Source organism: Crassostrea angulata, chromosome 3 (assembly GCF_025612915.1).
Source record: "Crassostrea angulata isolate pt1a10 chromosome 3, ASM2561291v2, whole genome shotgun sequence".
Classification (NCBI taxonomy): Eukaryota; Metazoa; Mollusca; class Bivalvia; order Ostreida; family Ostreidae; genus Magallana; species Magallana angulata.
In genome coordinates, this window is record NC_069113.1 from 39,621,866 (window position 1) to 39,646,630 (window position 24,765).

At 33.6% G+C, this 24,765-nt stretch overlaps 2 protein-coding genes and 1 long non-coding RNA gene across 16 annotated transcripts in view; 2 read left to right on the top strand and 1 right to left on the bottom strand.

The window, feature by feature from the left end:
* The first annotated feature begins 227 nt into the window (after positions 1 to 227).
* Positions 228 to 2,344, top strand: LOC128178819 (uncharacterized). Of its 2 annotated transcripts, XM_052846184.1 has the most exons (4): positions 228 to 1,004; positions 1,268 to 1,455; positions 1,809 to 1,962; positions 2,070 to 2,344. In XM_052846184.1, the coding sequence occupies exons 1-4, from the start codon at positions 418 to 420 to the stop codon at positions 2,206 to 2,208; spliced, it is 1,068 nt and encodes a 355-aa protein (XP_052702144.1). In that variant the 5' UTR covers positions 228 to 417; the 3' UTR covers positions 2,209 to 2,344. The 2 variants fall into 2 exon arrangements, 1 of the variants encoding a protein (XP_052702144.1); XR_008242999.1 differs by lacking the exon at positions 228 to 1,004 and having other exon boundaries at positions 1,316 to 1,455; positions 1,809 to 1,943.
* On the bottom strand, positions 1,215 to 5,843 carry LOC128178820 (uncharacterized). The gene is made up of 2 exons (XR_008243000.1): positions 5,730 to 5,843; positions 1,215 to 1,409 (listed from the first exon to the last, which is right to left on the bottom strand). It is a non-coding gene; the product is annotated as an uncharacterized LOC128178820 (long non-coding RNA).
* A 371-nt stretch (positions 5,844 to 6,214) lies between these two features.
* LOC128178646 (1-phosphatidylinositol 4,5-bisphosphate phosphodiesterase beta-1-like) overlaps positions 6,215 to 24,765 on the top strand; it is a 54,956-nt gene continuing 36,405 nt past the window's right edge. For 9 of the 13 annotated variants that reach the window (XM_052845895.1, XM_052845907.1, XM_052845897.1 and 6 more), the window contains exons 1-3: positions 6,215 to 6,384; positions 20,770 to 20,847; positions 21,751 to 21,771. In XM_052845895.1, the coding sequence (XP_052701855.1) occupies positions 6,286 to 6,384; positions 20,770 to 20,847; positions 21,751 to 21,771 (198 nt within the window). In that variant the 5' untranslated portion in view covers positions 6,215 to 6,285. The remainder of the gene's footprint in view (positions 6,385 to 20,769; positions 20,848 to 21,750; positions 21,772 to 24,765) is intronic. The other 4 variants (XM_052845896.1, XM_052845909.1, XM_052845902.1 and 1 more) reach the window with 1 other exon arrangement.

A 24,765-nucleotide genomic window follows, 5' to 3' on the forward strand; every position in this document is an offset into this window, starting at 1 on the left:
TCCCCCTGGCATTCATAGGTAAATAGATTTTTGATTATTTATAAAAACAATTCAGTCTAAATGCAATGAAGCTGCATAGCCTGGCCTTTCTGGTAGTGCTCAACATTTACAGAGTGTATATATGTGTGCATCGGGACTTGTTTTTATACCAAAAGATTCTTAAATCGAGTATAAAGCTCTTCAAAATAAAAAAAACTGTACTGCGAATAATAAAATATTATAATAGTCCAATCCACACTTACGTCATATAACCAATATGGCGTCGGTGTCAAAGGTCAAAGGGGAAAACCCGAGTTGTTTACAAATGGCGTCCTTAGAGTTTCGATACCGAGTGCTATAGCCAGTTTAGGATTTTTTGAGTGTCTACATATTTACATCAGCTTTTTATCTTATATATTTGTATAAATTGTTTACACCATGGATACAAGTGATCAAACTTTAACTTTTGATGCATTTTTGACCTGGAAAACGGAGGCTTTACGTGAATATCTTGGAAAACGCGGACTTGCGAAGGACAAAGCCAAGCAAGAACTTGCGGCTTTATGTTATTCAGCACATGTAATGAAAATTCCAGAAATACCATCGGCAGCGGAAAATGTTAAGGTCAGACAGTTCGATTATCAAAATTTACTGAATGTTAACGGGACCACTATACCAGATCCATTTACTCTTCACAAGAACTGGGCAGATGAACGTGATGGGATGAAAAGCTGGCCACCCGTTTATCTGAGTGACATTATTGAATATGCCGGTGTTTGTGACACCAACTTTAACATAACCAAGTTCCTCCAACAATATAAATTAGGTAAAGGACAGTCATTTGTTGATGCGGGCCACACTGGGGAGATATTTCATCACCAGATCTCCAAGGAATCAACCGTGTGCCTGGTTCGTTCAGATTGCATCCCTTCACAGCACATTAAAGACGATCCCCATAAGATATGGATATGCGTTGAGAAAGAGACAGGGACCATCAGGTCATCATATTGTACATGCACAGCAGGGTAAGTAGGCCCAAGTAAAGTTATTATATATAATTAAAGACTCTTAATTTATTTGGTTGTTATCAGGTCCTATATGTAGATTTATGTGTATAATCAAACCTGTTTACAAATTTCTATAATGCAAATAGTATGCACATAACCCATTTTGCCTTTTTGTTGCAACAGGCAAGATTTGCCTCTGTATTGATATCATGTTTTCAGAATGCTTGCTTATTTTATTGTTTTCGAGCATTTTATTTGGATTCAAATTTAATTTTGTTTAGGTTAGGATCCCCCTGTGTCCATGTTGTTTCTGTTCTTTTCCGCATTGAGACAGCTCATCGCTTAGGAGTCTCAGCATGCACTTCTTTACCCTGCTCTTGGACTGTGCCCGCTTTCAAGTCCACCAGAGCGCCACCTTCAAAACTAAAAGAACTTGAAGTGTCAAAGCCAGTTCATTCATTGACTTGTGGTACTATTTGTTTCAAGTATTGTTTCTTCAAAATGAATATATTGTATGTAATCAGACAGACTAAAAAAAAACTGCTCCACAATAAATTTAACACACATTTAAATTTTATTAAATTCATTCATGTCCTGGAAAAATAGTTTTCAATATATATTTTGCTATAACTTACATAAACATGTGTAATACATGTTGTACATATAACTGAATACAATCATATTTAACATACTAATGTAACAAATTTAAATTTGAAAAAAATAAACATTGATAAAAAAAAAACCCATGCGAATTCAATAACTCTTAATTTGGTTGCATGATTTTTACAGCATTATATAAATCTAATTTTCCTCCTCTTTCAGGCAAAAAGCGTTCCCTTGTATCAACAATTAAGAAGGAGTTTAACCCAGTACATACCGGTAATACAACCAAGGACTGTTTAAAGGACATAACAGATGCGATAAGAAATTCGATACCAAATGCATGTGTTTTTAAAGGTACCATTATTTCTAAATGGTAATTAACTGTTCCCCTTAATGCAATATCTAACCTAATTTTTTTATAACTTCAAATTGATTTTTATGTATGCATAAAAATTTAGTCTATAATGTATTAAAATATAGGTATAGATATACCAAAAGAAGAAGTGAAAATCAGAACAGAAGAGCCCGTCAACATACAGAAGTATATGCTAGAGAAAATGGTCATGGATGGACTAGAAGGCCCAAGTATAGCTCACAATCTGAGGCAGGAAACTGTTGAGGCACTTAACAAAGCTACTATGGGTCAGCATGCAAACAGTACATGGCATAATTTAAGGAAAGGTAGAATCACATCATCAAATTTTCACTCTGTTCAGTGTAAAATTGAATATAATAGAAGTGAAACAGTAGTTAAACCATTACTTTGTCATATAATGGGATACACATCTGTCAACCCTAACCTTAAGCCTCTAAAACATGGCCGTGAGATGGAACCTATTGCTAGGACTGAATATGTTTCTTTTATGAAAAAAAATCACAGAAATGTTATTGTATCAGAATGCGGTATTTTTATTGACCCAGTACGGCCCTATTTAGCTGCTACTCCTGACTTACTTGTTTCTTGTTCTTGTTGTGGAAATGGGGTAGCAGAATTTAAGTGTCCCATGATATCAAAATGCAATGATTGTACAGATTTTTGTACTTGTCATTTACCAGCATGTTTGAATTTTCAAAATTGTCAACTCTCTTTGAATCACAATCATTCATATTTTGCTCAAGTACAAGGACAAATGGGAATTACTGGTCGTCCATGGTGTGACTTTTTTGTGTATACTTGCAATGGAATATTTTGTGAGCGAATTACATTTGACGACAAGTACTACAAAGAGTTGTTGTTTGATCTTGATAAATTTTTTAAGAGTTACATTGTTCCTGAAATTAAAACAAGAAAAGTGAAAGATTGTTTGAGTGTTGAGAGAGAGGAGGAGCCAATGGAGACTGATAGTGGTGAGAGTTTTGTTGATGGAAGTGTTTATTTTTGTCCAATATGTAACAACGTTGTGCAAGAAACTGTCCATTCTTACAAAGCTCAGAGTATTCAATGTGACAACTGCAAATTATGGTTCCACTTTCCATGTGTGAAAATGACAAAGGCAAACTTGAAAAATGTGCAAAAATGGATTTGTCCTAAATGTTAATCTTGTTTGTCAATCAGTATTGATTTGTTCTTGAAATATTTATCTGATGAATATTCATACAATACCTGTACATGTGAATATGTGTTTCACATGTGAAACTTTATTATTTAATTATGTGATTATTAATCTTGTTGCATGCTGATAGGCAGCAGTTATCATAACATGTTTCTGTGTGATGTTGATTCTTTTGTTAAATTCTCCAACGTATTTATGTTATATATCTCTATGTGGTGTTCCCTTATTCAGCATGTTCAAAATGAGATTTTCAAGTCTAGACATGACTGTTACCAGACTATAATGAGTTAAACTATGTGTATGAAATAAATGGAAATGTATTGACAGGAAACCACAAATTGTATGCATGTTAGATTTTGTTTGGAAGTTTATAACAATTAACAATATAAATAAACATAGCCATTGGGTTGCCATTGGGTTGTCACCTAACAAAATTTTCACTGTTTTGTGTAAGAAGGTAAAGGAGGGTAAAGGTTGCAAACTCCTGCAATAGATCTAATGATATCATCCAAATGATGCATGAGAGATATTGGGACTTCATATTTAAGAATTCTGAAAAATTTCATGCGCCTAATTGCTTGTTCAATGTAAATTCTTTTGTTTGCAATTTGCTTGGTAAGAATGACATCTGACTTGGTCATTTGGTTGACACCATTTCTACCAGGTGGAATAAGCAACCTTGCTCTTTTCAATGTCAGCTCCTCCCTGATGGGGAAACCCCGGTCTGCTAAGACAGTATCATAAGGTTCAACAACATCTAAAAAGCCACTTTGATTGGTAATAACTTTGTCGCTAACTCTACCCCCCCAACATTCAGAAATGAAGTTAATCATGCCTGATGGATTAATGCTGACTAAGAATTTGCCTGTGTGGTGGTGTTTATAGTCGCTCCAAGTTTTGGCTGCCACATTCAGATCCGAAGGCCTTTCAAGAAAAATTTCGGAGCAATCAATTATATGCCTTACTTCATTAAATTTGGGATTCTGAAAAGTCGGAGGTAAGTTTGACCGTACCACCTCTTTTGGAGGATTGAAAACAAGGGCACCAAGAGTTTGAGACAATACCTTCACCCAGGTGGTGAAGATATTGGAAGCTAAAGAGGAAGAAATTCCAAAGCGATCTGCAAGATCCTCCAACAGCAAGCCTAATCTTAGTTTCATCATGGTCAAAATAAATTCTGCCTTCATTGTCAACTTCCTAGATTTGCTGACAATTCTTTTATAGCTAAGGGGGTTGCACAACCTTTTTGGTCCTTTCCAGTGCTTCATATTTCTAATTTTGTTCTGCAGGACTGTGAAAATATCATTAAAGGACTGAAGTGTTGGGATACCTGTATAAAACTTAACCTTTTTGTCGCTTTTTAAAACATTTGAAACAGTACACAAACTTTTAAAGCTTTTGTTTTTGTTTTTGTTGATTTGAATTTTCAAAGACATATTTTCTAATTTAACACTTTTCAATTCCCGCTGAAGTTCATTAATTAGGATATCTTTCTCAATCTCAGATGGTGATGAATCAGCAGGCTTAGAGTAAACATGATCCAAGCTGCAGGTATCAGCTGATGGAAGAAACTCCTGTTTGATTTTCTTCGCCGGTACATAAGGCTCTCTTTCCTTTGGTGGTGGTCTAGGTTTTAGAGTGTTGTCCGGAATATACCCGAGGTTTAAAGAGGGATAAGGATGTAATTGGGTAGGCTCTCCATCAACGAAATGGACAGAACAAATTCTTGAGTCTTGGTTTGGTAACCAATTCCCTCCAGCTACTTTTCTATTGACAATTTTTGTCCACTTGAGCCTAGCATCTGGGTCTTTTCTCTCTGTTGGAAATGGTATAAGTCTAAAAGGGGGCTCACAGATGCAACATCCCGTACCAAAGTGTGTGTTATGGATAATGCATGTTTTTTTCATCCACTGCTCAATATAGTACCAGCTGTTTATACAGCCTGGCATTGCACAGTTTCTTCGCGCAACTTTTTTGGCACTCATTGCAAACAAAAGTAAATAACAAAAGAAAACACTCAATGGCATTATCAACTCATACCCGTCACCAAGAGACTTGAAATATTTTGAAAAAGAATAGGAAAATATGATAATTAATAATGCAGTAAGCAATAAACATAACAAGATACCTAGAAAAACGATTACACTTGTGTTCCCCACTGTTTGTTTTGTCATAATTCATTTAGTCATTTCATTTTTTCCATTCTATTTTATACTTAGCAGGAATTTCCAATTGTTATCCCGGTAATATTTTGTTTTTGGTTTTTTTCCTATAGGCCTAAAATCTAAATTTAAAAGTAAGCCCAAACAACACAATATCAAATCATAAAGAACCTGGGGAATTAATTTAAAAAACACCGGAAACGGTGAATTTGTTTTAATACATGTACTGCACTTAATTATATACGTATAAGCAGCTGATAAGCAGTTGTAATCAACCTGAACTTGAAAGTTGAATATATCAAATTGATAATCAAGTACAACATATAACGTTACCGTTATTATAGAATGCATATTAATACTTTTTGGAACTATTTGTGGTTGATAAAATGTGAAAAATGTCTACAAAGTTTAATTAAAATACATACCGGTGCATGGTTACGTTAAAATCTTCCGAAATATCTTTTTCTTGAAGTTATGTATCCGCAATAGCGTAAGCGACTTTTCCCCAATGACCTTTGACATGAGCACGTAGCCGCTTATGTATCGTAAGTGTGGATTGGACTATTAAAGATAGGGGTTATATTGCAGAAAACATTTCTGTTAAACAAGAACCATATGACTGACCAAAAGCGCGATTAAAATATGAAATTAGATGCATGCTGTCAAACCTCCATTTTATTTTGATCACATGACCACAATTTATTTATAGATGCTAATGGCAATGGGGTTTTCAGCTTTAATTTACACCATAAACAAGCGAAATTTAAGCACAAACATGAATTAACGATATAACCTTGTTTAATTTTTTCACATTAATTCGCTGAATGAATGTTTTGCATCGCCAAAACCTCAAATGCATTTTTTTTCCAATAGATGACCAATGCTGATCATACCCACACATAATGGTATGATCCTATTGCATATACACACACGGTGATAGGAATAAACTATGGACATTATGGTAGTAAATTGATTGCAGGCATGGCAGGGGCCAAACCTGGCGTACATGTAGTGCAGCTTAAACCTATTCAGGTTCCAGAATCATTAGTGAAAGGGAATAAATTCATAAAATGGGACGAGGTAAGAGATAAAACAGCTCCCGACGGAAGCCATTCCTGTGCATACCGTTTGTTAAACCACTGATGCGTAATCACTCGTCTGTCCGTCTGACACATGTACTGCGTTAGGTTGACAGTACTCGTAAACATTTAACTGAATTTGACAACAATGCGCGTGCATGTTGTATTTATTGTCCTTGCATATACAATATCTAATAGGCGATCTTTCAGATATGCACAGGCTCTGACTGAAAACCAGCAAGTACTGCATATTCCATGGTATTTGGTCTATACGGCAGTGTAACATTGTACTTGAGTCTTTCTGTTGGCTTTGTGGTCTATGACAGTACCACTCACTCTCTTTTTTATGTACATAGAGCCCAGGAACAGATAGTCTAAATATACATTGGCACAGAAGACTGTATTTGAAAGCCACACCCTGGATTTAAGAAATAACATTTATGTTTCTCCTCGGGACACATGCACTTGATATTATGTGTGTCTTTCATCAGCTGTTAGAAGTGTTCCAAGGCAATGCTCTTGCATTTTTGCATCATTTTGGTTTGAAAGAGCTTGTTTTGGTCAAGTTTTTACTGTTCAACATGACTCAATTTATATTACATGATAATGAAATATACCCTTTGAATGTTGTCTCTTTGTTCAGGATATTTTGTGGGCAGTTTACTTACAAGTTTGATTTGGTAGAATCAACATGTCAAAATACTAGGAGTTTAGTCAAGTGGTAGTACTAACGGTAGAAGTACCGGTACACAATTTGATTTACCAATGCTTTCCTAAATGTCTATGGACCTTAATACCTAAACTTCTGGCTATAAGCTGATATAAGATATTTTCTTGACAAAAAAATCTTATCCATTCAGACTTAAATACTGTTGTATATTTTCAAGACAACAGTCAGGATTTTAGCTGCCAGTAACCTCGATTAAAACCAAACAGAATTACATGTAATCAAATATTGTTGAATGAAAATGCGGCTGAATATTGTTTGAATGATGTCTAAGAGCGGTTGGTTAAATGTCAAGGGACTGTTTGCAGTATCTACTTCTTTTTTAAGTAGAATATTCACAAACTGTCATCTTGCTCTTCTCACATAACATATACATAAACACTTGAGTTCACTGCAAAGTATCTTATATTACGAGAGTTAGTGTGTCTATGACATAATTACTCATGTCTTGAACATGTATATACCGTATAAAGCGGTAAATTTAAGTCATTTAAGGGTTTAATCTCTTCTTACCAATGAGACAGGGAAGTTGCATGTGCATAATAGATGGAAAAGACAATTACAGATGGAAAAGATCATTTAAAAAGATTGAGAAACTTGTTCAGATTTGAAGGAAAACAGGATGACAGATTAAGGGTCAAGGATCAATGTTTATTAGTACCGTAGTACAGTACTGTACAGTATTTACTGGTAATTTTGATTGTTAATAAAGACTTTGGACTTTTTTTTTTTTATTGAGATAAAATCTAAATGCTTAGCTGCTTCATAAATTTGATGTTTTGAGTACCCACATCAAGGATAGACCATAATGTTGTCATAAGTTTAGAAGTACAAATGTACAAAATTTTCAATGGACAGTGGTTGCTGTATCTAATTAGTATCCTCAGGCAATGACTAATATGAGAGGTCATCAGTGAAGCAGTTGGATATTTAAACATGCATATATTCGATATATGTAATACCCATGTATTATGAAAGAGAAATTCATGTATTCAACACCATTTTCATATTTGTATTTTGATAGTATTAATTGCATATATGCACCTTTTAAACAACATATTGGAAATAAGCTGGAAATATTATTACAACTAGTTCCAATGCCTAGAAAATCAGTGGTTTTGCTTCACTTGCTGATTGTCCATGAACATAACCCCCAGTGGTATCTCTACTAGACAGCTGTTGACATAATTATACTTCTCAATACACATGTTTAGACTTTTACTTTCATGGTCCGTATAATTTTGTTGCTTGACTTGGCTGGATTTGTTTGTCAACGCAAAGTACATATGTATTGGTTGAAATCATTTCATAATGGGAGAGGAGGAACTTGATTGCCCCAGTTTTCTCCCATGGGAATTGTATGATATTGAATTATTATGTTTAGTACATCAATTCTATCAGATACCTGTATCACTAATAATATTTCCCTAACTCTAACCTACAATATTATCTCATATTATATAAATGAGATTGAAATATAGCTAACATGGTACAAAATTCAATGGCTGAAGCCGGACCAGAGAAACTTGTCTGTCCTTTCCAAACAGGAAATGTACCTATACTCGTAGTTTAGCATTGTAAAACTAAGCATGTATATATTGGTAGTTAGTTACGCGCAGGCTGCAGCTATCCCTTGTTTCTATTCATTAGCTAAATGAAAGAGCAGTAGCATTATACCATGTAAATGAAGCTTTTATAAGAGGAAATGATTATTGGATGTATTGTTATATACACTCCCCTGATTTTGTGATATTTTCTATGCTGTCATAAATTGTGAATTAATGTCGTTGAGGATCCTGGTGTCGATCCTGCTTCTGCATTTGTTGCATATTATTACAGCCTGTATTATCACTGCTCTTGATTTAAGGTACACGCTGTACAGAACATCATTTGAAATATTAAATGAGTGATCTTCATAAGCTTAGAAACTGTAGCAATTGATACCAATAGAAAGTGTCCAATTCGAAAGACATTTGCTTTGAAAAAAAAATTAATTACTTAGCAGGTCATGCTGAAATAAATTTCACCTCCTTAAAGTATTTTGAATTACAGACTCGTGATACCTTGACAGATATTAATTAAACAATGTACATGCATTTTGAAAAATAATTTGTTTAAGGAATAGAGTAAACAGTTACAAGAAAACACATTTTTAGCGACAAGAACCAGTTTTGAAATACCCATTTGCATTATTCTTTTGTATGCTTGGCTGTAATCTGCAATTGACATTGCATAAGATGTAATTTACATAGATATACTTAAAACAGAGTTCAAGTCTTATTCTTCTTGAAAGCATGTTTTTAAAGTCCAATAAACATGTTCTTCTGTTTAAAATTTGGCAATATTTTATCTGAGTGACACATTTATTATGCATTCTGCACAGTGTATTCAAAGTGTTTCATTTTGTATGTACCAGATGATTCCATATATATCAAAGCTTCCTAGTGTACGTGTGTGTAGTGGAATTTTATTGTGACTCTTTGATGTTAAATCAATACAGGGTTCCTTTTACTCAATAGTGTTTTTTCCTTCTATTTTGATTGGTCATTTAAGGCTTATCGTTGTTATCGTGACAGCGAGAGTTTTAAAGATTAAAAAGTAAGGAAAGAGAGAGAGGGTTAAATGCATGTCATCTTATCATTATAATTCAAACAAAAAACATTGAAATTTTATATAGTACAGAGGACAAAAGATACAGGAAAATTCTCTCAGTTGTCTAGACTACAGAACATTGACAATTCTGAGAAGCCTAGAAAAAAGATGTAGAGCTTCTGAAATACATGTATATTGACATGTACAGGCATTTAATTCTAAAGATGTAAGATTTGTTACATTTTGCATGTAAACTGAAACATTTTTAGAGAGTTAGGCACGGAACTATTTGATTTTGCCTATATATTCCTGTCCCTTAAAAGTAAAAGTTTACATGCTTTGTATGAAGCATTTGATTCAAGATTGCCTGTCAAAATGTTAATTTTATATGAAACGCAAAGAAAAAAACCTGAACTGAACAATTGTGTTAGAATAAACTCCTCCTGATCACTGATTAGGTCTGCGATATTAGCTTGGTTCCCAGTATTTGTGACATTTCTCACTATTTTCTTGGTGTGTATTTAATTCTGCTGGACACTTCAGTGAGGCTTGAGCCAGCAGTCATTGCCCTGATGTTCACTGTCTCCCCTTATATAGCCAGTACAATGTACTGCCTGATACCGCGACCAGATCAATGGTTTATGAATTTTGTGTATTGCCATGAGAAATATTGCTATGCTAATGAGTTTATTTGTAAGTGATGGTAAACATCTCTTTGCTTTATTTGAAAGATTGAGAAATTTAAATAAATTACTTATAAAGAACAATTTTCAGTACATGATTTCCTTGATTATAATTATCATAGTATACTTTTATGTCAATCTGCAAACCAAACCAAATGTTGATATAAGGAGAAGACAAAGGGGTTTTCTTGGGACCACCAGGCAATTGAGGTCATATAAAGAGAGACCTGGTAATCAATTGGTCCATCATTTCCCTAGGCTGTCTAGACACAGAGATGGCCAGTTATCGCTGGTCACACACATTAAGTGGCTCTAAGGTGCAGAACTCATTACAATCAAAGGTGCACACTGCCATTATTAGTACAACACCAGATGCAGTAAATAAATTGTTCAGTTTCAAGTAATGAACACGGCTTGCAGTGTTGTATGGTCTTTCTGTCCTCGAGTCCAGTGTCAAAATTTCACCGATATTTATGTTTATCATATGAATAAGGATTCTTTTCCCCCAATAAAAATGTATTTAGTAATCCATTCAGGAACAAGATAGCAAACTGGTGATGCTGCCTTGATAAAAGCTCGTAAAGCAGTTGTGTAAGTTATGATGCTAGCATATAAATATATAAATAAGATTGAAATCGGAGAAGAGGGATGGGCAGAGTTTATAGGGACATATCATGCAGACAAAGACCTCATAGATAGGTTTTTACTCTGGAAGATGAAATGCAGCCAGTTTGAAGTTAGGGATGTTCAGATGCAGGTTAAACGAAATGTCAGGGGGGTCCTTTCGTTTCATTTCCCAACCCAAACCCCTGTGATTTTATTTTGAATATAGGTTTCACTGACTACATGTGTATTTTTGTATATTTGTTAAGTCATGGGTTTTTGAATGTTCTGTTTGTTTCCTAAACCTGTAAGATATTCTATTTTCATGATTTTAAAATCTATAAAATATGCAGCTTCTCCAAAGGGACAACCCTGGGTCCCCACCCCCTCATTTTGTTTTGACCTTTATAGAAAGATTATGGCTGTCCCTGAGTTGGATTTAGAAGATCTTTACTAAATTTGATAAATATATAGAAATCTCTTAACAGCATTAAGAGAAAATCCATAAAAAATTAAAAAAAAAACCAGCAATATATTTTGTATGAATACTATTGTTGTCAAATCATAGCGAATGAGACATAATGAATACTCCCACTAGGAAAAAAAGATGAACTGTTTAAGTAAATTGCCAATACACTGTATATAATTAACGATTCTCTGTCGTTAGGACTGTGATTAGGGCTACATCAGCAGATGGTTTGAATAATGATTTTATGATATTTGTAATTGACATCTTAATCCTAACAACCCCTACCATCTCAGTAGGTCTGGTCCAAGCAAATGACAAGCATTTATATGAATAGTAAACATGATATAGATTGACTAAATATTCATATATGATATATGCCACCTTTGTAGAAATTTTTGTTCTCGTCAGTTTGACTAGAAAAAAATGTACCTGGTCCAGGATACTTTGTATCAATATTCTGGGCTTTTTTTTTTTCAAATTCAGTTGCTAAATACTATCATATTAAGATGACTTCAAATTAAATTTGCATGCAACTTTAGAAATACCCACTTACTAAAGTATGATGAAAAGGAGAGGTCACATTGATAATTTTTTGAAGGTGGCCTTATTGATTCTGTTGGTACTCTATTAATCTGCTTTAAGGGATGCTGTATGAGAATTGGAATGCATCATAATGCTCAGTGCAAACCCCATACTTTATCGCTCGAGGTTTGAAAAAACGGTTATGAATTTTATCAAGTACTGACTGTAGAATATTGGTCAGCATTTATTTGTGGTCCAGATTATGGCAATAAACTTTTGTGTGCAAAAATTAAATGCTGTTACAATATGATATACTGGTACAGAGCATGCATGGCGTTTGTCTTGTTTGCCTGTCAGTGCAATCATTGCAGGAGCATTGTGGTTTAATTTTAATATTGGGTAGTTTCCTTTTATGCTTGTATCAACAGAGTATCATATCCAATAAAATTATTTTTTGTACAATGAAAACAATAATGTGTGTCAAATATTTGATAGATCTAGTTAAAACTGGTACATGTACTAAATATATGTTAGCCAACTGCATGACACAACAAAACATGGAGAAATGTCAAAGGTCAAATATGCCTTAATTGGCTCTTCCATGAAAGTGAAATAACCGTGATACAATATTTTATATACCATCACTCACTAGATTTAAATACAACAAAAATGCAAATAGAAAGCAGTAAACAGAATTTTTGTTTTATATGGGTTAAATAGGTTGCAGAAAACAAATATGTAATCAGTTAAAACTGGTTACCAGTATGTTTTTCCCATCCATTCTAGAACCATTATACGGTATGAAAGAACACAGGTTTTACTATTATTTTATGAAATATTAGATGTAAAGTTTTTTTAAAGGAATATTGATATAGTGTTATCATGGATTAAGAACATTTTTTTGTCACTAGAAACATTGTTTCTGTTTCCTTGAAAAATTTTACTTTCATATATTTTTGCAACTTCATAACTTCTTATTCAGATAAAATCTACAGGTACTTTGGACTTATCTGTTATCTAGTTCAATCACAGTATGCAAGGTTTAATTTGTAAAATTGCAAACAACACATTTGATACATGCATCTTTGACAAGTCCTTAGTGAGTATAGACAAACCATTTTAACCCACTGTCAATATTGATCGTCAGTAAATTCGGAGGCTGGTAGGCGCATTGTGGATTTTGTTGACACTGAAGCACTAGTTACAGGGTTTACAATCAGGGTGACATTTACAAGTGACAGAGCTGTATTGTCTGGCCTCTGTGGGGATTACTGCTTATTGACTGAGGACAAACAGCAGTAAATAGCGGCAGAAGCCAGACCCAGTCCTCGGGATGCTGCCGCATTCTGAGGGCTTCAGAGCGATGGAGTGGATGCTCTTGTCATTGATGCACTCTCTGTAGAGCAGGAGCACATATGTTGGAGGTCCTTGAGCTCACAATGTGTAGGCAACACCTGGCTTTAGAGCCTTAAATCTTAGATAAGCTCACTAATTTGATCTTCATCTATTTTACTACTAAAAAGAACATATAGTGGAAAAATGAGAATTAGAGTTCAAATGTACGAGTTTCACAACCCTTTAGAAAGGCAATGCATTACTTCCACACTGAAATTATCATAAACTTTATATAATAGGCTCAATTTTAGTATGCATGTAGGTTATTGTGTTTTACAATTACAGGGAATTATACTACAAGTAGTACTACAAGAGGCCTTTTTGAGGCCCTCCATCCAAGAAATCCCCATAACCCCTGATAATTATTCCCCGACAATCAATATTGGTAATTCATATTGCATTTGATAATTTTTTTTGTTGCTATTCCCTCTGTGGGGGCAAATATCAGTTCTTTAATCAAGTCACATCTGGGAAGCAATAAATGACTTGTCAATCTAGATTGTTCATGTAGCAGAATGTGTTATGTGATACAATGATATTCATTCAGTGAGAAGCAGCAGTGTACATGTGAACAATTATATATTGGTTAAAACATTCAGTGAGAAAGCACTGATTACTTTTACTCATCACTATTGGATGCTATTGCAATGCTCCTTGGTAAAACATGGCTCTAGACCACCTAAATTTGCTAGAGTAATGAAGGAACCCCTTATGCCAAAAAAGTGCATTTTAGTCTTGAACAACATCACATTTGAATAGTAGTTCCTTCTGGTTTGTTTTTGTAACTGCATGTATATGGATGTACTTCTGTATCCAAGAAATGTTTATTGATCATTTCCTTCATAATCAGATTCAAGTATTGGACCAGATCTTGATTTGCAAATAAATGCTCAAGCCATGAAGAGGTGTGATTTTAAATTCAAGAAGAATTCTGTATGTATGATGAAAAAAGGGAAAAGTGTATATTTGCCTCTGAAATTTGCATTTAATCTCACTGGCCTGTAAAATATAGTCAGATCGACACGAAGGAAAACATATGTTTATTTGAAAAATTGTATTGAAAATGACAAGAAAAGCAGTGGGAGTTTGTTATTAGTCATCACAATTTTCAAAATATTGTTTGAATAGTTTAATAACCAAGAGCTTGAAAGAGAAATTTCTCTTCTTTATTTTGTTTACTGTAATATACACCTTAATCCTCAGCTGTATTACTTGTGTGAGAGTAATGAACTTGTGATAACGCTTTAAAGAACTCCACCTGTTTGGCAGGTAACCCTCTCAAGAGCTTGTTATAAGAAGTACTGGTATGTCATTTGTAAAAGATTAGACTATAATATAAACATTTGACTGACTTTGTGGCACTGGACCGACAGAAAAACCAGGGAGTGACAACACAGAGCAGGAGACGTCAGGCTACACAAGCTACTTAGGATTAAAGCATTGCATGTTAGCATCCAACGTGTCATTGACATATCCCAGCGTGTAAACTAAACTAGAGAGCTGGGTGCTAAATGCTTAGCTTGCCAATTTTTTTTTTTATTTCAAATTAAAATCTTGCTTTCCAAAGGTGACGATCCATTCTTCTCTCTCTCTACCAATGACAGAAGAGAGGGATAATCCGCCCTTGACTATAGCAAAGAAAATACACATGAGTAGATTCAATAGGGGGATAACCATAATTCAATTTTAAAAATATGAAAAACATTCCTATCCTCTAGAAAAAAACCTTTAATTTTTTTTAGCTAAACAAAAATACCCCAATTAATCAGCTGAAGCAATGACTTAATTTACAGAGAGAACTGTTCAGTCCAGAATCATGTAAAAGGTTATCAGTGAACACAACAAACTTTAGCTGAATGTACCCCAAAGCCAAACAATAATGTTCTTATATGGTTTGATATTAGATCTGCTTGTTGGTCACAGTTTGTTTTGATTGTGAACACATCTTTACTTATCATGGCATCTTTCAAATTGAACTGTGCATAATAGGAAATTCATTGTTCATGTACAAGGACCTGTTGTGTGTGCAAAACTATTCAGTACAGTGTTGCATGTTAACAGAAACAAAGCTGCATTCAGATTTTCCTGATAAAGAAAGTATAGATGATGTTTCTTTTAAAAGTGTAATGGGAAAGGTGCAGGAAACCATATTAAATGCAATGTTGATCGTCTCTCGGTTGGTTTTTCCATATTTAGAAGTGTAGGATAATGGTTTCCCTGGTTGTTTTTTTTTTGTGTGGTTTTTCTTGGTTTTTGATAATTCTCTGTTGTTTGTTCATGTATATATATTGGCAACCTTATAGAAGGTACCATACATAAAGTATGATAGACCTCAGTAACCTTTTGGAGAGTCAGTTGTATGCATTCAGTTGAAACAGAAAGGCAAAATGATTCAATCCAGTAACTTTTGAGGGGAAACAACAAAAATGTATTCATTAAAAATGTTAGTTCTTTATTGTTGCTTTATCGTAACAGCTGGGAGTATGAGACTCAGAAGGCACCTTTAAGTTGAGTTACGAGTTCAAATCCCACTGTACTATGTAGAGAAAAAGAAAAACTGTCTTGTTCTAGATACAGGACAATCACATGCCTGATGAATATCCCATACTGATATATATCAAAGTACTAATAATAATGGAAAGCGATTAACATGCTTGTTTGAAAAACATGTATTTGCTTTAAAATTTCATATGCTGAAAAAATCAACATTTTACAGATGACAAGCCTAGCCAATATCTTTTCCTTCCTGTAATACTGGTACGGTATATGTGTTTTCTAAAAACTGGTCCAAAACTTGGTAATCAAACACGTGTTGCATTTATTAAAAAGAATAACCACTTACTAGGATTGTGTACCATATTTGTCATTTTTGTTTAAAACAAAGATCAACTTTCAATACTCTCAATACTTTGATTCATCATAGGTAGTGCTTTGACGAAGCTTCCGGGTTGCATGATGGTTTTGGTTACATGACATAAAGCATTTAGTGTATATGCTGACCACTTAATAAGCACCACGTCCAAACTGGTGCTTAATAAACTTTTAAATTACTTGAAAAACCCAAGCAACAATTTACAAAAACATAATTTAAAAAACAAGAAAAACACAATAAATAAGGGCACTGGATGACATAAATATTTTGAGAAAGTCGCTTTATTAATGTCAAGATTTATGTTAACCTAAAAAGGGATTTCAAATATAGAAGATGAAAATATTGGTTTTCTTCCACTATTCATTAAAAAATACAACTAAATTGTAGTAGACTATTGACGGCTTTCTGGTTAATATGTACAGTATACCAGAATAAACTTTGATTAAACCAGACTGTTGCTCTTTTTTGTCCAATATTGATGCTCATAAAATTTGACCAATATTTGGGGAAAAAAAATTAGTTGAACATAAATATTGAGCTCAGATGTTCTGTTTAGTTTTAGAGTTTGATTCACATGATAACTAGAACAAATAAAAATGTATAAGACTTTTTTTTGGCCTTGCAAATACTAGAATATGCACCAAGTCCTGTGTGTCAGTGATCTGATTTCTTCTGACAAAGACACATAATATCCAGTTCCCAATTAGAATAGAAGATGCAGATGGAGTTTACCAATTAACATTCATGTCATGCATGCATCTACATTTGGGGTTTGTGGGGTCTGAAACCTCCCCCCCCCCCCCAAAAAAAAGTGAATTTTTTAAATTTACATAGCCTAGGGAATTTGCCAATTAAAATAGGCATTGGAACCTACCCCTGGCAAACATATTAAGAAGAAGAATTCCAAATGAAAAGATAAAGAAAGATTTGCAGATTTTAAAGCAAAAATATGTTTTCAGTGCTTATGATAGGTTATGGCCAAAGAAATTACTTCTAAAAGTCAAACTAGACCTGTTGGCTAAATTGTTGATTTGCACCAAGCCTCCATTGAAAGAATGACAAAGTATTGATTTCACTGGTCATCTTAAGAAAAAATCTAAGGAAAAACCCTTGTAATTGTGGTAATTTCACACATAAAAATAATGAAAAATATTGAATTATTGCGTAAATAATAATCTTGAAGAAGAGATAATTTCTTTTCATGGGTACAGAAATAGATAATGATTCTGCTCTTTTTGAAAGAGGAAACAAAAGTAGATATTTCGCCACATTAGCAACACACAAATTTAGATATGAGTTCTCTGATGATATCTTCAGTGCCACAAATGGGAAGTGATTTTGAATTCGCCTCATTTTTCTATCTCCCCAACCTAATGAAATTAAGCAGTCATATATTATCCCCTAGATGTACGTTTTGGACATAAATATCTACACTGAATCATTGGTGGTTAATATTTTTTCGAAGCGATCCAATGAGTTTTATTGTAAAATCAATCAATATTTTTACAGTCATGTTTATAAAAGAGAAATTAATGAAAAAAAAAGTATGCCATGATTATGTTCTTTACCAGTGATATGTAATTGAGCTAATTATACAAATTTTTAAGTTGTATGCGTATGCATTTGCAGTTTTGCACTAATTGCTCTTATTCTGAACATACAGGTTGTGTGGGAGATACATCATGAAATGTTTGTTAACTGAATACTAATTCGATTCCCTTCTCTGAATTTATAGAGGTGGGTTTTTTTTCTGTTCATGAATTATGGTTCTTAAACATTTTGGCCCCAGGTGTATGGAGATTATAATGTCTTTATAAAAAAAAATGAAAATGTTAAAATCAAAGTGAGATTGAATGTTACCAAAACAAACCTAAAACACATACCGGTAGTTTCGTGCCTTAAATATCCTTAAATTCCTATTTGTCTATGTCAGGTTGGTAAATTTTAACAAACAGTATGTTTTGCAAAGAATTTATTGATACGGCATATCAACCCTTACACTGCCAAGCTAACTTGACATATGTCTTTGCATTAAAAGACTGGGAATGAATATGGCCATTTTTAGACTTTTAGTCCAAAGACTTTTAGACTAATGAAGCCTTCGAAAAAAAAAAAGAGCTATACCGTAATAAAAATAAAATATTTCTTATTACTCTAAAAGTAAGATATTTTAAATTAGTTTGAATTTTCTATTGTAATAGTCATCTGTAGATTATCGCAAAAAAAAAAAATAGCGTATTAAGTGAATCTGATGTGTTGACAAGCCAGCCTCCTTAATCATTCATAGACACATATGCTTTTGACATGCAACATTCATTGTCTGTATAGAAGATGGCTAATCTGACTAATAACATAGGATGTATGTAGTCACCTCATGGTCCAATCCAGACACACAAAAGGGTTTAGAGTATGGTTTGTGTATCGTCATCGCTGTTTAAACTGTCAGTACAGAGCCTACTGTTTTCTGTCTGTGGAACACTAATGCAGGGTTATCTGAGGTTTCTGGGGTTTCAAGTCTGATATGGGATTATTGGAAATGATACCCCATATTATCAACAGCAAGGATGACATCATATTGCCATTGTGGGTGAAAAACCAGTTGAAGAGATAATGAACATGTGAATAAAATCACTGGCTGCAGGCATTTTGTGTGGTAATTATCAACTCTTCAACAGGTTGTGTGCTTTTGCCCTGAATCTGATATTGTATTGATAAATAAGGTCCAAACACAAGTGGCTGTGTTCTCTTTCTACTGATAATTAATTAAGCGGACTGATTTACAACGTCATTACCTAAATATCTCCACAGTTTTACCTCATTGCTAGGACTCTAAGGTTGTTCATCATTAATTGAGGTAAACATAATCGCCAGGTAGTCAGCCAGATTATGTAATGATACAGTAATGTGCTGTTTAAATTGACAGTGTAGTAGTATAACTTATTTCGGGTTAGTTTTTTTGCATGTCACAAAATTTGCGAAAATGGGGAAAATGTATAACATTTTTAATTTGCGTCAGTCATTTTTGGGGACTTAAAAAAAGAGTTTCCTATTGAAGATTATACAGGATATAATTTCTACATATTCAATAATTTGTGATGTAATAGTGATCACGAAAAAAGTGAACATTAGGTCATCATTAAAATTACAGGATGTATGGTATGAACTGATCAGCATTAGACAAATATAAGGGATGGAGAAAATGCTCCATACTAAATTCATGATCTTTACTGGTGGTATATTCTATTTTTTCCATTTTGTAAACAGTCGAAAATACAATATTCAAGGTATAGAAAGATTAATGTTCATTTCTATGTACATCTCTCTAGGAGTGCAACTTTATCATAATTTTGGTTACATGTGGAATGTGGTTTGGAATTATAAACATTGTTTAAAATGTGCAGTGCTTTGACCCACTCTGAAGTTAACATGCATCACGAGACTCCGACCCAATACATGGATAAACATCACTTACAAAGTACCATTTCATTGTGCATAACCTCTTGTTACAGTCATTTGTCAATGATATTTACAAATAGTATGGAAATGGCATTGCTTTAATTAAAAAAAAAAGTGTGCTTAAACCATGCAGTAATTACATGTAATTGCTAATGGCACTTAGATTTTGAAAGAGAGTGTAGCGCAGTGATTTGATAATGTTGGGTTTATGCCATGGGGATGATGATGCAGACTGCAGCAGAGATGATTTTGAAAGTTGAGAGTATTGTAATCTTACAAATTCCTGGGAGGGATGCGAATGCAGATTGGCGCATTGTTTGTTGTCTTTGAGCTGATTTGTAGAAGTAGAATTGGAGCAGTTGTTCAATATTAGTGCAGTGTTTCAGAAGACTCCTAGGTCACACCATTCTCCAATAACAATGGGTTTTCTGTCAACTCTAAAGATTTCAGATGTAAAACATTGTTTAGCACTTGATCCTTGATATTTTCACAATTCTCTCTCAACTGTATCATTTTACAGCTGAATGTTCATAAGTTAGTTATCTTATACTGTAGACCTCTTAGTGTTGGGGCCGTCAAATTTTTCACATGAATAGGGTTAGGTATTTATTTGCAGTGCATATTAAAGTACATGTATGTGTGTATTTCAAGTGATTAAGAAAATTGTTTGAACAAAGTTGTAAAATCATTATGTTTACTGACAATTACTTTATTATTCAGGTTTTCAGAAAAACACATGATAAATGAATGTTGTTTTAAATGGAATCAAATGTTTTGAAAAATTCATTTATTTAGAATTTATTTTTCTAGATTCTTCATTTTTCTCTTTGAGAATTTAGTTTTTAAGCAACATATTTTCCTCTGTCTGTTTATTATACATCTCTATCATATAATTATTAAATTGCTACTCTATGAACCCCTATAAAGGTTGTAACATACTCAGGTGACTCTTGAGGCCCAAGGGCCTCCTGTTAATCAATCTTCTTTTGTGGTCTAAAATTTTCATGAAACTGAGTTAAACTTGGTAAGCATCAATAAAATCTAGTTTTGTACTTTTTATTTTGTAGACCTCCCAAACAGGGACTCCTGTGACCTTGAAGGTGGACCCAAAGGGTTACATCCTGTACTGGAAAGACCAGAACAAGGTAACTATAGGGGGCAAACGCGACCCACCCCTAAAACCAATCAGTCTTTACCGGGCCCTCTCAACCAGTGCATGTGTTAAGGGGCTCTGTCTGGTGGCTGGGGCTACTGCAAAATCTTTCATGGAATATTGCCTGAAACTTATAGCTTTACCGACTTGTGTCGAACTCTCAGCTTTCTGGAAAATTGAGAGAGAGGGAAAAAGATAAGCATTGGTAATTTGTCATGAAGATTCAATCTGTTTTATTACTGGGGGAAATTGCTTCTGTTTACATGCTTTGATATGTGCAGACATGCTCTTGAGAATATCTATGTAAATGACACTTTTGTAGTTTAATGCTATCTTTTTGATTTGAAAATGGCTTTATATCTTATTTTAAGGTTGAAGGCATTGAACAATGGCATACAGTTCTTGATTATTCTGCGCAGTGATAATCTGTTGTGATGATCAGTCTCTCATAAGTCTTCTATAATATAATTTAAACTCAATAAACTGAATTCAGAATAAATTAAGATGAATGAATTGAGTAATTTGAGAGACAGAAGTAGTATAGACTCACTGCTTCTGAAGGAAATTGTGATAAACCTGTTCAATGGTTGTATACTCCCCAGAGAATTGTATGCTAATGCCATCGACCAAGCCTTAAGCCAGTGATAACTGACAACTTCATCTTTTCCATCATATAGGACATAAAAATTTGTCCTTTTAAAAAAAAAAATATAGATGGAATGCAGTTGCAGTAATTCATGTTGAGATATTCTAAAGAATCCCCAATTGTTTCCCATTGCTAATGCAGCAGATTGCATCCATGACCTGAAGATATAGCTAAAGTTATGGTTTTTGGCCATGTTTTAGATGAAATAACTTAGAACCTTAGCTATGACTTATGTGCCACCAATTTCAGACGTCCAAAGATGACAGTTCAGTAAGTATAGTAGGGCATGGATTGATGCAACCAGTCCTGATTTGATTTATATATAGAGAAAGAGGCATGAAATAGTCTTTTGTATTCTTTATTCTGTACATTGCGGTATGCTTACAGACAGTTTTTAAAAGGTTCACAAACACTATACACCTAGGTACATGTATAAAGTTGCTTGATACTGCTACTTAAAGATAACAGTTAAACTAGTGGAGAATTTTTCAAAAAAAGTAAGTTTAATACTACACTAAAATTTGTTTAATATGAACAAGGATACAGCAAAATTACAGATTCTGATATAGGGAAAGTTTTTAGGATCCAAAATGGCATAGTTCTATTCTGGTTATATGCTGTAACAAAATTTATTCTGAATAACAAATTGTATGAAATTCCCATAAGTTTGATTTATTTTGTCATTAATATTAGATTCAACATGAATGCACAAATTAAATCCAAATATTTTAGTTCTTCAAAGTAGGTTTTATAATATATGCTAAAAAGAGCACACTAGGTACTAAAAGTTTGCAGGTCCGCAAGTTTGCTGTATTTATTTTTATGAATTTGTTATACCGATATAATGAATTATGGATATAGCGAAATAAATACTAAGTTCAGAGGTTCTTAAGAATTTGCTATGACCAAATTTTACTGTATTTTCATTGACTTGGATCAATTTTCGTGTTTCATGCTAATCTTAATTCATTTGAGCTTAAATTTGATCTTGGCCCATGGGTAAAGTTGGTATTGAGTGTTAGGATGATACCAGCTCTAAGAAGTAGTAAATGATTTGTTCTTTTCAGCTAAAGGCTGCATGGCCCCGGTTTTTTTTTTTTTTGAATTAGTAGATTGACAACTAAAAAACTGCTTTAAAAAAAAATTTAAAAGCAAATCTTCTAAAACTTTTGATCGGATTCACTTAGTATGGTATTGATATTCCTGAGAATGATGATATAAATACTAAGCTGAATCCATTGCTAGAGTGCAGGGATATTAGGAGAACCTTTCAAATTGATGTAAATCTATATCATTAATGACATCTAATGGGTATCAAGCAACTGTTATGGCCCACATTTTGACAAGTTTTTTTTTTCCCCCAACAGATTGCAGTTATGAATCATGCATGTTCAAAGGAATTTCATTTTGAAGGAACTGTTTGTTTTATGTCATAATCAATACCGGTACATTGTTAACATTTAGTTGTGTTTTTTTATTGTACGAGATATATGATTCTTTTAGAGTTTACTTTTTTCTTTATTTTATCTTAGTTTTTTTTTCTTTTTATATATCATTATTAAAATATGTTTGCAAGTGATCTGATTTTTTTTCCTGCTAAGTAGAATGCCTGTAACATTTATTAAGTAGATTATAAAAACCCCAAACCTGTATGATTTTATAATTTTCTTTTTTAATCATTATACTCCTGTTTAAAGTTTTACTATCGCATATTATAATACATGTGTAATACACTTACATGTAATGCTTGTTCAGTGTACGGATTGCTGGAATGTTTTGTCGTCAGGAATTATTCAGTGGTATTCGACAAATGTGAATGTAGCCATTGGTCAAAATCAAATACAACCCATTACAAGTTGTCAACATGAGAATATTTTTCCGGTGTATATTGGAAGCATTTGCTTTCTTTTGCTCTCATAATATTTTGATACAATGTCCGTTCATTTGTCAAGAAGGTTGAGAGTGGCATGAGATTAAGTATATTATTTGAGCCATCTAGTTTTGCCTGAATCCAAAAGGCTTCTCTGAGAACTCTTCTCTGAGGTTCCAGTGGAGGCCATTTTGGCTATAACATCTTTGAATTACCTATATGTAGACTACTAACCAGGATATATATATGTACTAACTTTGTTATGCTGAAGTAGTTGTAAATTTCAGTGTTGTTCTAAAATAAGGGATCACCTGAAAAAAGGGGGAGGGGGGTGTTAAGAAACTAACCACAGGAATTCAATGTAGTTAAATGCAAATTCTCGATACATGGTAATTAAATGTTCAATATTTAAGGCTTAATTTATCAGTGATGCTGTTGGTTTTAATTATGATAAATTGCAGAAGAGCATTGCATCATATCAATGCACAGATGTTGAGCAACCATTTACTGGTACTATTAAGTATTGTGGTAAGGTAACAAATTCAATTTTGCAGTATTTCATGACTATATCAAACTTAACCTCATATGTGTTGAAAGATGTGAGCTTAAATTTCTGAACAACGGCAATTTCTTAATTGATTCTATTGATTTGAAAAAAATTACTGTTTATTAATATATCTAAAACTGGTATGCAATGTATAGTAGTAGTAGTCATACAATCTAATATGTCTGATAATTGTATTGTTTTGGGGATTAATGGAATATGAATGGATGAGGATTGTGGAGACTTCTTGGTGTGTTTATAAAAGCTACTCTATTTTGTCTGCACACAAAAGAAACACCGCAGTAGCTCTGATCTCTTGTGTCGGTTACAGCCATTTACTGGTCCATTATGCAATGTTTATTTACAGACACCACTAATGCATCTGAGTCTATAGTGATGGGTACTGAGTATATAAATGACTGATTGCATATTACTTGTATGTATTTGCCAAGAATTCCCTCCAGTAGTTGTTAAAAGAGTGGGCAGATTTATAGATTGATGTGACTGACAAAAGTTGACCAGATATTATTTGCCAAAGTGGTTGCCAATTCAAGCAAGAGGCAACTGATTGCAGAGCTGGCAGAATTAAGGGTTAGATATATGCCATGATAGGAATTTCTTTATCCTCTCTATAATCATAAGACCAGGGTATATTTTAGCATTGAGGGAAAAATTAACAGCAACATTCATTGTATTGGCAGGTGTGTGATTTCCCATATGGCAGGTTTTTTTTTTGGTTCTTGAAGAATGTATAAGTGCCATTGCAACATGAAAACCTAGTGTCAGTTCAAAAATTGCATAATCATAAGTTTGAAGAATCAAAAACCTGGTGGAAAATGATCATAACTTA